Genomic DNA, 15225 nt, shown 5'->3' on the forward strand with positions numbered 1-15225 from the left:
TCGAACAGATGCCGGGCCCCTCTGTACAGCAGATTAGATGGTTGGGAAAGATAAGTCTAATCTCTTACAATCTCATCTGCAAATTGCAGCTCATGCTACTTGACAAGGTTAAATCATTATAGTGAAATATGGAAGTTCCTGTCTTTATTATTAACAAGGGATAATGTACCCCCTACTGTAAATAAGGATATTAGAAGTCACTGAGGGGTTGTTCTGTGACCATATAAAGGCACAAGGCTGCAGGCTGAGTTATACAGGGAACTCTGAGTATCACTCATGTATTATAAGGGATAATGTACCCCCTACTGTAAATGATAAGGATATTAGAAGTCCCTGAGGGGTTGTTCTGTGACCATATAAAGGCACAAGGCTGCAGGCTGAGTTATACAGGGAACTCTGAGTATCACTCATGTATTATAAGGGATAATGTACCCCCTACTGTAAATGATAAGGATATTAGAAGTCACTGAGGGGTTGTTCTGTGACCATATAAAGGCACAAGGCTGCAGACTGAGTTATACAGGGAACTCTGAGTATTACTCATGTATTATAAGGGATAATGTACCCCCTACTGTAAATGATAAGGATATTAGAAGTCACTGAGGGGTTGTTCTGTGACCATATAAAGGCACAAGACTGCAGACTGAGTTATACAGGGAACTCTGAGTATCACTCATGTATTATAAGGGATAATGTACCCCCTAATGTAAATGATAAGGATATTAGAAGTCACTGAGGGGTTGTTCTGTGACCATATAAAGGCACAAGGCTACAGGCTGAGTTATACAGGGAACTCTTGAGTATCACTCATGTATTATAAGGGATAATGTACCCCCTAATGTAAATGATAAGGATATTAGAAGTCACTGAGGGGTTGTTCTGTGACCATATAAAGGCACAAGGCTACAGGCTGAGTTATACAGGGAACTCTGAGTATCACTCATGTATTAAAAGGGATAATGTACCCCCTACTGTAAATTATAAGGATATTAGAAGTCACTGAGGGGTTGTTCTGTGACCATATAAAGGCATAAGGCTGCAGGCTGAGTTATACAGGGAACTCTGAGTATCACTCATGTATTATAAGGGATAATGTACCCCCTACTGTAAATGATAAGGATATTAGAAGTCACTGAGAGGTTGTTCTGTGACCATATAAAGACACAAGGCTGCAGGCTGAGTTATACAGGGAACTGTGAGTATCACTCATGTATTATAAGGGATAACGTACCCCCTACTGTAAATGATAAGGATATTAGAAGTCACTGAGGGGTTGTTCTGTGACCATATAAAGGCACAAGGCTGCAGGCTGAGTTATACAGGGAACTCTGAGTATCACTGATGTATTATAAGGGATAATGTACCCCCTACTGTAAATGATAAGGATATTAGAAGTCACTGAGGGGTTGTTCTGCGACCATATAAAGGCACAAGGCTGCAGGCTGAGTTATACAGGGAACTCTGAGTATCACTCATGTATTATAAGGGATAATGTACCCCCTACTGTAAATGATAAGGATATAAGAAGTCACTGAGGGGTTGTTCTGTGACCATATAAAGGCACAAGGCTGCAGGCTGAGTTATACAGGGAACTCTGAGTATCACTGATGTATTATAAGGGATAATGTACCCCCTACTGTAAATGATAAGGATATTAGAAGTCACTGAGGGGTTGTTCTGCGACCATATAAAGGCACAAGGCTGCAGGCTGAGTTATACAGGGAACTCTGAGTATCACTCATGTATTATAAGGGATAATGTACCCCCTACTGTAAATGATAAAGATTTTAGAAGTCACTGAGGGGGGTCTGTGACCAGATCTTTACACAGACCGCAGCTGCCGTGTTCTATATTAGTAGTAAGTATTGTGAAGCCGGAAGATCTATTTAGGTAGATTTCCTATTTAGACAGCTGGGAAGTCACCAGAATTCATGCACCATTGACCCATGACCTTTTACTTGTGAACTTGCCATTAATTGCACTTTGATGGTAGAGAGTCCCTAGAGAGCTAAAATTAGATAAATGTAACATTGGAACTCAGTGTGTGAGGCAGATGCTTAATGGCAAATGGAAGCTCAAAAACAGCAGTCTTGTCTCGCTTTATGGCAGGAATTCTATATATATAATAGGAAGCAAGAGGAGGGAGCTCTCTGGTTAGCTTGTTCTTCTCATGTGATATTGCTGAGTGCTGGGGGCAAGATACATTTATCTGCTTTGCTTGTTGGCCCATTAACTGTTCAGTGTATTTAACCACTTAATGCCCATGATCAATGCCAAGTGTGCTGACAGTCTTTCCACCTTTACCCACGGCTCTTTGAAGCTCAAGGAGAGCATCACAAAGACTCGCTGGAAAACCCAAAGTCTGATCTTATTCTTGGCCCACGTTACAGGACCACCCCTTCCTCTTTATTGTTTCTTTTTTAGTGGTCCTCTGGCCATGTTGGGGTGGCACATGGTGCCCGTGGATATTTCAATCAGCTGCACAATATACACGCGTACATCCGAGCAACAAGTCGCTTCCTTTTTTTTTTTTAAAGGAGAACTGAAGCCTAACTAAAGAAATAGCTAGAAATGTTGTATATTATGTTTTGTGCTTCTGTACCAGCCCAAGGCAACCACAGCCCTTTAGCAGTAAAGATCTGTGTCTCCAAAGATGCCCCAGTAGCTCCCCATCTTCTTTTCTGCTGATTCACTGCACATGCTCTGTGCTGCTGTCACTTACTGAGCTTAGGGACCCACTCACAATATACAGTACACATAGAATAGAAATGTCACAATATAAGGCTGATTAGTAATTAATACAGATAATTACTACATGGCAGCACAGAAACCAGTGCAATTAGCATCAGAATTGAATAATCAGCAAACCTGTAGCATCAGCTTATATTACAGCCAGGGAAGCTCATTTTCTGCTGGATAATTAGTGACGAGCCCTAAGCTTAGCTTCTCAACAGCCAATCAGAGCCCACTGAGCATGTGAGTGTCACAGACACTTTCCAAGATGGTGACCCCCTGTGACAAGTTTGAAGTCCTGGATCATTGCTGCTATTGACAAGCTCAAACTTTAGCCTCGTGCAATAAGTTCAGTATATAAAATATGGCATTTTTAGCCACATTCATTTTTAGGGTTTAGTTCTCCTTTAAAGCACCTGATGAGCAGTTAGCCCTCCATTCCCTGTGTCTGTAAAGCAATGTGCAGGCTGCAGGGACAAGTTCAGGTTCCTCTACACTGGCAGAGAATGGGGTAAATGTACCATGAGCCGAACACATTAAATATAAAAAAATTAACTCCGATTATTTTTAATTATTGTAACTGATTCCTTGACACCCCTAGCTGTTTAATTCTTATTAAATCATTAGTTTAGGTTATTTGTTTGAATATGAGCCCCAGCAAGTGTCATTCACCCCCAATTTATTCCTACAGCTCCTTGTTTCCTGCACCTTATTTTGTTTCCTGTTACTTATTTCATTCCCCCCTCGCCCATATGTGAGATCTTGTGAAACATAACACGGACCTGTCATACATGTTACTTGCAGAGTGAGATGGGAGGGATTATGGCCCAGTGAGACGTCTCAGAAAGGAGGGGGCTCGGCAGCAGAACCGGACGCGGCCGCGTGATATGTTCTTTAACCGGCTTACAAAGTGAGTACCTTCATACTACACTACATACATGTTGCACTATGTTTTTGGGTCACCTGTTGCTCATTGTACACTGAGCAGTGGGATAAATAAAGGTTTATGGGCCCCGTGGCCCTATCTTTGCACCTGATTCCCCTTTCCCTATGCTTCTCTCCCTATGCCTATGCTTTAAGAACTCTCCAGAATTTTGGGGATCACTGGACAATCCTGAAAAAAATTTAAAAAGTTAAATTTGTCACACACATTATTGTTGATTTTGGAATCCAACATGGCAGCTTTCAAGGGGACACTATTCTATATATATATATGGACGAGTCTGTCAGTTATCCAGGTCCCCCCCAGAAAGGACCAGCCCCATTGTGAATTTTTTAGTGGAGGGAGATGCACCTGAATCTCCTGTGATTGGCTGTCATCAGTCCGAATCAGAACCGATGTTATAAATGAAAGCCCATCGGTGGATTCTGGGGGATTTGAACTTTTTGGATTTGAATATACCCCATGAGCCTTAAAGAGCTTTTAATATGTTGTAGAACAACCAATTCTAACCAACTTTCCAATTGATCTTCATTATTTATTCTTTTTAGTTTTTGTAATTATATGCCTTCTTCTGCTAACTCTTTCCAGCTTTCAAATAGGGGTCACTGACCCCATATAAAAACAAATGCTCTGTAAGGGCAGAGACACACGCTTAGATTCGGGGAGATTAGTCGCCCAGCGACAAATCTCCTCTTCTTCGGGAGACTAATCTCCCCGGATAGAATCTAAATCGACGGCGGGATGGCAATAGATGTGCTTCGTTTTCCAAAGTCACATCACGAGGAAACTTCGGGCGACTTCGGAAAACAAAGCGATCAGAATGCCATACCACTGGCGATTTAGATTCTAGGAGGCAGTTTGGGGAGATAAGTCACCCCGAAGAAGAGCCGGTTTATCGCCAGTTACTAATCTCCCCGAATCTGAACATGTCTCTGCTCTAAGGCTACACATTTATTGTTATTGCTGCTTTTTATTACTCTTCTCTCCAATCAGGCCTCTCCTATTCATATTCCAGTCTCTTATTCAAATCAGAGCATGGTTGCTAGGGTAATTTGGACCCTACCAACCAGATTTCTGAATAAAAAGCTAAATAACTCAAAAACCTAAAAAAAAAAAATGAAAACCAATTGCAAGTTGTCTCAGAATATCACTCTCTGCATCATACTAAAAGTTAACTCAAAGGTGAACAACCCCTTTAATGTGCTCTCCCAGCATTCTTCTAATTAAAATGTCAGCTTCTAGTGAACAGTGACCCAGGATGCTGGATTTAGAATTCGATGATGGTGCACGAATCAGCCCAATACAGACACAGCAGCCCCTGAATGAGAACAAGCCTTTTACGACTGGCCCACGTTGGGTCGGTGTAATTGCTTAATTAGCGACCATTGCATATATTCCTTTTCTTTTTACCAACGATTTTCATGCAAATGCCGTTCCCTTTTCTCGGCTGGTTACTTGCATCTAATGAGCCCAATTTTCTGTCTTTTTTTTTTTTTTTTTTCCCTGTTGGTTGACGCTGGGAATTGTCTGTTAAATAGAGCAGCTGGGAGTGATTAGGCCTTGCGTGAATCTTAAGTATGTATTCAAAGAGTACAAAAAGCCCTTATCTGCCTCTGGTAAAGGGATACCCTCCCAAATGTTCCCATTTTAATTTCTGTTTTATTGTGCACTTCTCATAAGATATAAACTGTCCCTCAATGCTCTAATATAAAGATATACCTTAGCCATAAAGCAGAGCAGGACTGCTGCTTACAATGGGGATCAGATATGATCTGTGCAGCCACTGGGACAGAGTGTTCTGTTATACAGATAGCTAGAATCTCAGCTGCCATAAAGCAGGACAGGACTGCTGCTTACAATGGGGATCAGATAGGATCTGTGCAGCCACTGGGACAGAATGCTCTGTTATACAGATAGCTAGAATCTCAGCTGCCATAAAGCAGGAGAGGAACTTGCTGCCTAAGAGAGATGCATTTAATTCTGTGTTGCAGGGTGTATGACATACAGTACATGGCAGTGGAGTAACTATAGAGGAAGAAGACATTGCAGTCGCAGGGAGGCCCAGGCTGTGGGTTCTGCTTCCTCTATAGCTAAAATACCCTCCTCCCCAGCCTCTCTCTTACCTGCAGCAGGGAAGGGGGACAGAAGTCGGGAGTGGGTGGAGTTTGGGTGGGGTGGAGGTGGGACATAGGTAGGCAGAGGCGGGGCAGGAAGTGGGCGGGAAGATGGAGATCGGAGTTTGCCGGCCCCCTCTAAAGATTTTGTTTTGCCTGGGGCCCGGCGTACTCTAGTTACACTACTGGTACACGGGAGTCTGTCAGTCTGTCAGTATGTGAGAGACATTCTGTCTGTACAGTAGCCAAACACTGGTGACCTTGAGAAGGATCTCTGTGTCAGTACAGACCAATACTAATTATTTACACCCCACTATCCCGACACCGCGACAGACTCCCTAGTAACTGAGGAAAGCACTGCCCGATGCTTTGGCCACTCATATCAGTAATGGCTAGTGTTTCATTGCTACAATTAGTCCAGATTAGCAGCACTGGTCTGAGGGTGCTGGGATGTGTCCTCTTTAACATCTACAGTGTTTGTTTTAGTACATGGAGCTAATATTTGGGGTATTAGGGTAGAACTCCACGGGCAACTTTCAATGCGATATCGTCAGTTCGGACGCGCTTAGACTAATCGCAGGCTTCAAGACGGATCTCTATAATCTAAGGTAAGTAATAGGAATGTCGCATGTTGTCACTGCGTGTTGCGTCTTCATCCGACAGTCGTGCTGTGTCAGATTCACGCAGCGACAACATGCGACATTCCTATTACTTACCTTAGATTATAGAGATCCGTCATGACGCCTGCGATTAGTCTCAGCGCGTTGGAATGGACGGTATCGCACTGAAAGTCGCCCGTGGAGTTTTACCATAAGTGTAATAGACCCCAAATTCCGAACAATCCGTCAAATTATGTGAAGATAGTGGGAATCGAACGATCGTACATCTTACGATTTTTCGTCTGACATCTCTCAGAAAATTGATCAGCCGTGTTAAAACATTTTTATGGGTTCCAGTGCAATCTATTTATGTTTGCAGGGCCAAGCAGGCAGCTCCCCTCAGTTTTCCTGGCAATATCTCCTGAAATGGTCTTTTTAGTTGATGGACAAATCATACATTTAAACAATCGTTTCAAGATAATCGTGGTTTCACGATCACGAAAACATCTTTTTAAAGATCTTTACATCTATGGCCAGCTTAAAGGGATACTGTCATGGGAACACCATGTTTTTTTCAAAACACATCAGTTAATAGAGTTGCTCCAGCAGAATTCTGCACTGAAATCCATTTCTCAAAAGAGCAAACTGATTTTTTTACATTTAATTTTGAAATCTAACATGGGGCTATACATATTGCCAGTTTCCCAGCTGCCCTCAGTCATGTGACTTGTGCTCTGATAAACTTCAGTCACTCTTTACTGCTGTACTGCAAGTTGGAGTGATATCCTCCCCTTCCAACATCCTAACAACAGAACAATGGGAAGGTAACCAGATAGCAGCTGCCTAAGGGCTCTTACTGACAAGCGTTTTTCCCTGCGCTCCCCTGCGTTCTGTTTTTCTGCGTTCAGCCGCAGGGGAGCGCAGGAATAGACGCATTACATTTCTTCCAATGGGGCTGTACTCACACAGGCGCGTGTAGGCGCTGAATGCAGGTTGAGACGCAACATGCTGCATTTTTCCTGCGTTCGGCGCCTACACGCGCCTGTGTGAGTACAGCCCCATTGGAAAAAAAATCGAATACGTCTATTCCTGCGCTCCCCTGCGCCTGAACACAGAAAAACGGAACGCAGGGGAGCGCAGGTAAAAACGCTCGTCAGTAAGAGCCCTAACACAAGATAACAGCTGCCTGGTAGATCTAAAAACAGCACTCAATAGTAAAATCCAGGTCCCACTGAGACACATTCAGTTACATTGATTAGGAGAAATCACAGCCTGCCAGAAAGTAGTTCCATCCTCCTCCCGATGTGAAAGGCGGCTGTTAAAAGAAGCAAGAGCCAAGATCAGGGATCTTAGCATTGGTTCTGGATTCTGGGTGCCGACCGTGACAATGTCTAGCCCCATGTCAGATTTCAAAATTGAATATAAAAAAATCTGTTTGCTCTTTTGAGAAATGGATTTCAGTGCAGAATTCCGTTGGAGTAGCTCTATTAACTGATGTGTTTTGAAAAAAACATGTTTTCCCGTGACAGTATCCCTTTAAGAGTGCATTGCGAGGGAGCAGTACAGCAGTGCATGGCTTGTAGGGCCTTGGAATCCTCTGTGGTTTCTGGGCTGAATTCCATCCTGGTTTATAGTCCCTGCGTTTCCTCCATACTTCCCACTCTGAGACATTCTTAAAAGTGCAATCCCACGGAGGCCGCTCTCCATTCCCCCTTCCCTATACATTCAGTCTTTGTGCTTGTACACGTAGCAAATCTTTCATGCAGAACTAGAGGCCCAGAAACGCCGTGTGCTTTATCCTCCGTAAATACCCGCCGGTGGCCAAGTCACGGGAAGAGCAGATCTAATATTTAAAGAACGAGATTCATTTCCCTCTGTCTCTTTCTATCCATTAAAATCTCCCATATTGCTGGATTAGGGGTCACATTCGTTGGGCACACGGGCGGTCGCAGCTTCACTGATACAATTAATTCGGTGTGTGGCCACTTTAATACTCAAAATGGTTTTTTTTTTCCCCTCTTGCTGGGATTAAAGTGGCTACAGAGTTACTGATTTAAATGCGGAATTCCATGAGGCAACACTGAGGTTATTTGTATCGGTGACAGGTTCTTGGAGCTCTTCCGTGGGAGCAATTTAACTGCTGAATGGGTGTTATCCCGTGTGTGTGTTTAATGGCGTTCCACCCCCTGGCTGAGAAATAAGAACAGATCTTGGTAAAAGGTGACACAAGGCCGGCATTTATTAACCCCCTTCTGCCTCATTATAAGAGCCGTAATGCCAGTGACATAGATATTACAAGACCCCACAACAAATTGTTTTTCAGGCCCCCAAATATGTCTAGAGGTTGACTTGTTTTACCAATATTTATTGAATTGTATATGAATTTGGTCCTAATGGGGCTCCTATACCTCTTGGACCCCCCTGCAGCCGCAGGGTCTGCTTCCGCTGTACTATGAATGCACAGAATCCAGGATTCGGTTCGGGATTCAGCCTTTTTCAGCAGGATTCGGATTCGGCTGAATCCTTCTGCCCGGCCGAACTGAATCCTAATTTGCATATGCAAATTAGGGGCAGAGAGGGAAATCACATGACTTTTTGTCACAAAACAAGAGCGTAAATGTTTTTCCCCTTCCCATCCTTAATTTGCATATACAAATTAGGGTTCGGCATTCGGCCGATTCTTTCACGAAGGATTCGGGTTTGGCCGAATCCAGAATAGTGGATTTGGTGCATCCCTAGTAGTTACACCCCTACATGATGCAGCACATGCTCAGTGCAACACTCGGTTGGTGGGAGTTGTAGTTTGACAGTAAGCAGAGGGGCCGACGTACAACATGGGGAAGGTGAAAAGAAGAAACCCGAGACTGAGATCCGTCATGCGTTTTGGACCCTGGAATAGAGCTGGCACGCTTCTCTTGTTTAGAGAACAGAGAGGAAGAGCCAAGATTTCTCTTACACTCACATAAAAATCCTCATACACTTCAGTCCAATGGGCCCGAGCCAGTTCTGCCTCCCCTTTCTCTCCATGGGAATAAACTCTTTTACTGGGGCTGGAAATTTCCATTAGGACGTGAGTAAGGGAAGGGTACTAATAGAAAAGTAAGAAAAAAACGACATTTTTGTATTCAGCCATTAAAGGGGAAGTATTGGCTCGTTACAAATCTGTTTGAGAAAAAAATGCCTAGAATTATTCCAGCTGGTTAAAGACTGGACCTCTATGAACCTCGAGAGGCTTGGCCACACACGGGTTGATAAAACCTGTGGCAGACAAGAGTCGGCAGCTTATTGACCCGAGTATGGGGGCGTCCGACGGCCACCCCGATCGATATCGGCCCAAAATGTCAATCGGGCGGGACTAAAAATTCCGCTGGATCGCGGACCGCATCTATTCGTTGATCTGACCGGCCACTTACTCATCGGCGGACCTAACGGTGAGAGATCTGCTCGTTTGGTGACGTTGCAACACCTTTAGATGTTTTTAGTGTTCATTTTAATAAAGGGCAAGTTGATTGTGCCTTTTCGGAGTATGTTCTTCACTCTCAATAAGTTTTGTACATCTGGCTGCAATAATAAATAATGCTTGAGCTTTGGTATCATAAACCAGGTAATCTTCCCCTTTTATCGTCTCTGCCAGTTCAGAGTGGGTTCAGCCCAAGATCCCCCCCCCGTGGGTTGTTTGCCAAGCATAGTAGAGCATCACGTTACACCCGCAGTCACAAGAGGTTACCCGATCACCCCCGTGATGTCCTGTTTGGCTGAGCCTCAACTCTAATTTTAGAGACCAGGTCGGTAACAGGTGAACCTGAATTTCTTCACAGGACGATATATAATATATAGATATTTAATATGAGAGATATATATGTTCATAAAACTGATACTAGGAGGGAGTCTCGCTGCTTTATCCTTCATGTAACCAGTTTATGTACTGACCCTTAAATGTGAGAATGAAAATAAAATATCTCCAAGCTGAAGATGGAGGTGCCCCATGAAACTACTTATTAATACCCAATATATAAGGGGAAATACACCCCTCCCTGGAGCGCCCCCAAGTAAAAAAAGGCTGCTTGAAACAAGGGTCCGTATAGCGGAGAATTACTTGAAAATGGGGTCTCAGTACTGGGAATGAGTATAGTGAAACACTTTATTTATTAAAAATCTAAAATACACAAAAAAAAATAGATTGAACGCAGAAGAAACAAATCCACACTAACACCTTGCTGCTGTGTTCAATCTACTGTATTTTTAATGTTTGTGTATTTGAATTTTGAATAAATAAAGTGTGTTTCACTATACTCATTCCCAGTAGTGAGACCTCATTTTCAAGTAATTCTCCGCTTTTCCCTTTTCTTTTATGGACCTGTCCCCAAGCTCATATCTTATAATTAATGGGTCAGCCCCCAAAGTGTGATTCCCAAGATCCCATGCATTTGGACTAGGGATGCACCAAATCCAGGATTTGGTTCAGGATTCAATCTTTTTCAGCAGGAATCGGATTCGGCCGAATCCTTCTGCCGGCTGAACCGAATCTGAACCCTAATTTTCATATGCAAATTAGGGGCAGGGAAGGGAATTGTGTGACTTTTTGTCAAAAAACAAGGAAGCAAAAAATGTTTTCCCTTTCCCACCCCTAATTTGCATATGCAAATTAGGATTCAAATTCGGTTCGGTATTTTTTTGCAAAGGATTCGGGGGTTCGGCCGAATCCAAAATACTGGATTCGGTGGACCCCTAATTTGGAATGCATGTAGTTAGCATGCCCCTTTTTAAAGGGAAAATGAACCCTGTTTGAAAGTAGGGATGCACCGAAGCCAGGATTCAGTTTGGGATTCAGCCAGGATTCTGCCCTTTTCAGCAGGATTCGGATTTGAACAAACCGAATCCGAGTCCTAATTTGCATGTGCAAATTCAGGTTGGGGATGGAAACCGTGTTACTTTTTGTCACAAAACAAGGAAGTAAAAAAATGTTTCCCCCTTCCCACTGCTAATTTGCATATGCAAATTAGGATTCTGTTCGGTATGTGGCCGAATCTTTCTCAAAGGATTTGGGATTTTGGCTGAATTCAAAGTAGTGGATTCGGTGGACCCCTAATTTGGACTGCATGTAGTTAGCATGCCTCTAGCTTGGCTGCAAATATGGACTTTTTAATGGAAAATTGAATCCTGTTGGAAAGTAGGGATGCACCTGCTTTTTTCAGCAGGATTCGGATTTGGCCGAGTCCTTCTGCCCAGCCGAATCCGAATCCTAATTTGGGGCGGGGATGGAAATCACGGGACTTTTTGTCATAAAACAAGGAAGCAAAATTTTTTTCCCTTTCCCACCCCTAATTTGCATATGCAAATTAGCATCCTGTTTGGTATTCGGCCGAATCTTTCGCAAAGGATTCGGCCGAATCTAAAATAGTGGATTTGATGCTTTCCTATTTGAAAGTATATTTTTCCTTCTAGGGATAATACCATAAGACACCATAAGGTGTTTGGCTGATATTGCACATTCATCTGACCTCGGTACAAGGAGAAGATCTTTCAGTTTCATGGTGCTAAAACTGTCCTGTAGAAGATGCTGTGGCACATTTTATAGGAGACTGATGGTAGAGATGGGTTAGAAAGTGCATGACCAATCTGTAGGTGTGTGGGGTTTGGAAATGGAATTGCCCCAACAATATGTTCCCATGTCACAAGATCTAAACATTTCCCAGTTTATAGAAGGGTGTCACCTACTTTTCCTGGTCGCTGGCAGGAGAGACTACTTTGCAGCAGTGCAGCGCAGTGCGACCATTTCCATGTAGAAGCCCAATCAGTAGCACTGGGGGTCTTGTAGAGCCACATCTTGCCCACGTGTCTCTGGCATTAGTTCCCCTTTAAACTGGTGAATATCCACAACAGAGGGAATTTCCAGACTTAAAGGAACCCATTGGGCATGTGACCTCCCCTGTCTTGTTTACCACCTTGTGATTCTCGTGTGAGAGTGATGGACGTCCCACTCTGGATACTTTAATTAGCGCACGTGGGCTGACGGTTATAACCACATATACATTTGTAAAAACCACAATGATATTCCCCTGCAAACTTCTCCTGGGGTTTAGTCATCTGATTGTTTATCCAGTAGTTAGCTGGAAGCCATAATTCTGCACTGCCTGTCTTGCTCCTTATACCTCCCTTCATTCATTGGCTGAAGAAAAGTCTAGTTCATCCCTTGCATTTCCAATCCAAGCCAATGAATAACGGGGGGCAGTTGGATGTTACATGGGGCCTCATTAGCTGCTGGGAAATAGAAGTCCACTTCTAACATTGGGTTTCTACATATTAGCCAAAGGACCTGCTCTAATGGCCACCTCTGCTTCTCATCCAAACTAGTCCTACGAATCACTGGCCGGTGGAATGTCTCTTTAAAGGAGAACTAAACTCTAAAAACAAATATGGCCCAAAATGCCATATTTTATATAGTGAACTTATTGCACGAGGCTAAAGTTTGAGCTTGTCAATAGCAGCAATGATCCAGGACTTCAAACTTGTCACAGGGGGTCACCATCTTGGAAAGTGTCTGTGACACTCACATGCTCAGTGGGCTCTGATTGGCTGTTGAGAAGCTAAGCTTAGGGCTCGTCACTAATTATCCAGCAGAAAATGAGCTTCCCTGGCTGTAATATAAGCTGATGCTACAGGTTTGCTGATTATTAAATTCTGATGCTAATTGCACTGGTTTCTGTGCTGCCATGTAGTAATTATCTGTATTAATTACTAATCAGCCTTATATTGTGACATTTCTATTCTATGTGTACTGTATATTGTGAGTGGGTCCCTAAGCTCAGTAAGTGACAGCAGCACAGAGCATGTGCAGTGAATCAGCAGAAAAGAAGATGGGGAGCTACTGGGGCATCTTTGGAGACACAGATCTTTACCGCTAAAGGGCTGTGGTTGCCTTGGGCTGGTACAGAAGCACAAAACATCATGTACAACATTTCTACCTACTTCTTTAGTTAAGTTTAAGTTCTCCTTTAAGAAATAGAGGTTGCCTGCAGCTGGGTTACATTTTTCCAGGCTGAAGGCGCTTACGTGTCCCAATGATACAGATGGAACTCTGGTGTGCGCAGTAAGGCAAGGTCAGGTTGCAGTTAAGTGAGACCCTGATCGTGTTTCAGTAGTAAAAAAAAAATAAAAAATGGGGGGAGTGATGTAGATCCAAAGCACTTGCCCAGGGAAATCTCAAGCTAAAAATGGTGAAGGAGGAGATGGGAACGAGCACTGACCTACTTTCCCCCCTTGTGTAACTGCCCTGCAATCTGAAGTGACAGCAGCTTGTTGGGGTGCGGGGTAATGTGTGTCCATTGGATACTGATAAAAACATTTAATTCCCACTTTAGAGATGACGGATCATTGGGCTAATCCGCAGGGTTTAGCCACTTAACCGCGGTTCTGGGAAACCTGCCGTGCGGTTCCCGTCAGACTGATTTATTGTGTGCGTCCCATTGGCCGGGAGGTAAGTTAATAGAGATGCACAGATACAGGGATTTAATATAGAGCTGGAGAGGGTCATGTGCTGCTTGTGTGTTTAGTTTCACTATAGAAGGGACAACAGCAAGAGGTGCAGGACATATTCCAGTCATGGGCCCCCGTGGCACAAGGGCATTATGGGGATTGGGGGGCAAGAGGTGTGAAGGAGCAGCTCATGGGTTTGGGGCTTTTGGGCATTGTTTCCTGGGCAGGGATGCTGAGAGATACTGTCATGGGGGGAAAAAAAACAGGTTATTTTATATTTCATTTTGAAATCTGACATGGGTCTAGATATATTGTCCGTTTCCCAGCTGTCCCCAGTCATGTGACTTGTGCTCTGATAAACTTCAGTCACTCTTTACTCAAAGAAGTAGTTCAGGCGGCACTCCGGATAAATATAAAGAGGTTTATTACGCGTTTTGGGAAAGCATTTCCTTAATCATAGGCAATGGTTAAGGGAATGCTTTCCCGAAACACGTAAGGCGATATTGTTACCCATGACACAATAAAACTCTTTGTGTGTGACTCTGAACTACTTCTTTGGATCTATCACAGTCGGAACGCTGGTGGCTGAGCACACGGAGCTCACAGAGCTGAATGGAGAGATTGATGCTGTCGGGTGAGTCTTGAGCGGTTACCATTTCATTGACTGTCCTTTACTGCTGTACTGCAAGTTGGACTGATATCACCCCCTCCCTTTCCCCCCATTAGCCTAATAACAGAACAATTGGAAGGTAACCAGATAGCAGCTCCCTAACACAAGATAACAGCTGCCTGGTAGATATAAGAACAGCACTCAATAGTAAAATCCAGGTCCCACTGAGACACATTCAGTTACATTGAGTAGGAGAAACAACAGCCTGCCAGAAAGCAGTTCCATCCTAAAGTGCTGGCTCTTTCTGAAAGCAACATGACCAGGCAAAATGACCTGAGATGCACTATATGCTATATATGCTATACACTAGGCCAGGGGTCCCCAACCTTTTTCCACCCGTGAGCAACATTCAGATGTAAAAAGAGTTGGGGAGCAACACAAGCATGAAAAATGTTCCTAGTTAGTGCCAAGTAAGGGTTGTGATTGACTATTGGTAGCCCCTATGTGGACTGGCCGCCTACAGGAGCCTCTGTTTGGTAGAACACCTGTTTTTTATGCAACCAAAATTTGCCTCCAAGCCTGGAATTCAAAAAAATTCTGCTCTGAGGCCACTGAGAGCAACATCCAAGGGGTTGGGGAGCAACATGTTGCTCACGAGCTACTGGTTGGGGATCACTGCACTAGGCTATATGGCACAGGTTAAATAGTGGATAACAGATAAGCTCTGTAGAACATAATAGTGTTATCTGC

The 15225-nt window shown here is 43.6% G+C and overlaps 1 protein-coding gene across 5 annotated transcripts in view; it reads left to right on the plus strand.

Moving 5' to 3' along the window:
- Positions 1-15225, plus strand: part of rnf24.L (ring finger protein 24 L homeolog) — a 60320-nt gene that overhangs the window by 18634 nt on the left and 26461 nt on the right. For 2 of the 5 annotated variants that reach the window (XM_018226993.2, XM_018226997.2), the window contains exon 2: positions 3538-3643. The exons of 2 other annotated variants lie outside the window; for them this stretch is intronic. In XM_018226993.2, coding sequence (XP_018082482.1) covers positions 3621-3643 — 23 coding nt within the window. In that variant the 5' untranslated portion in view covers positions 3538-3620. Of the gene's footprint in view, positions 1-3537; positions 3644-13323; positions 13867-15225 lie in introns of those variants that run through there. One more of the 5 variants, XM_041587276.1, reaches the window with a different exon arrangement.

This window comes from Xenopus laevis, chromosome 1L (assembly GCF_017654675.1).
Source record: "Xenopus laevis strain J_2021 chromosome 1L, Xenopus_laevis_v10.1, whole genome shotgun sequence".
Classification (NCBI taxonomy): Eukaryota; Metazoa; Chordata; class Amphibia; order Anura; family Pipidae; genus Xenopus; species Xenopus laevis.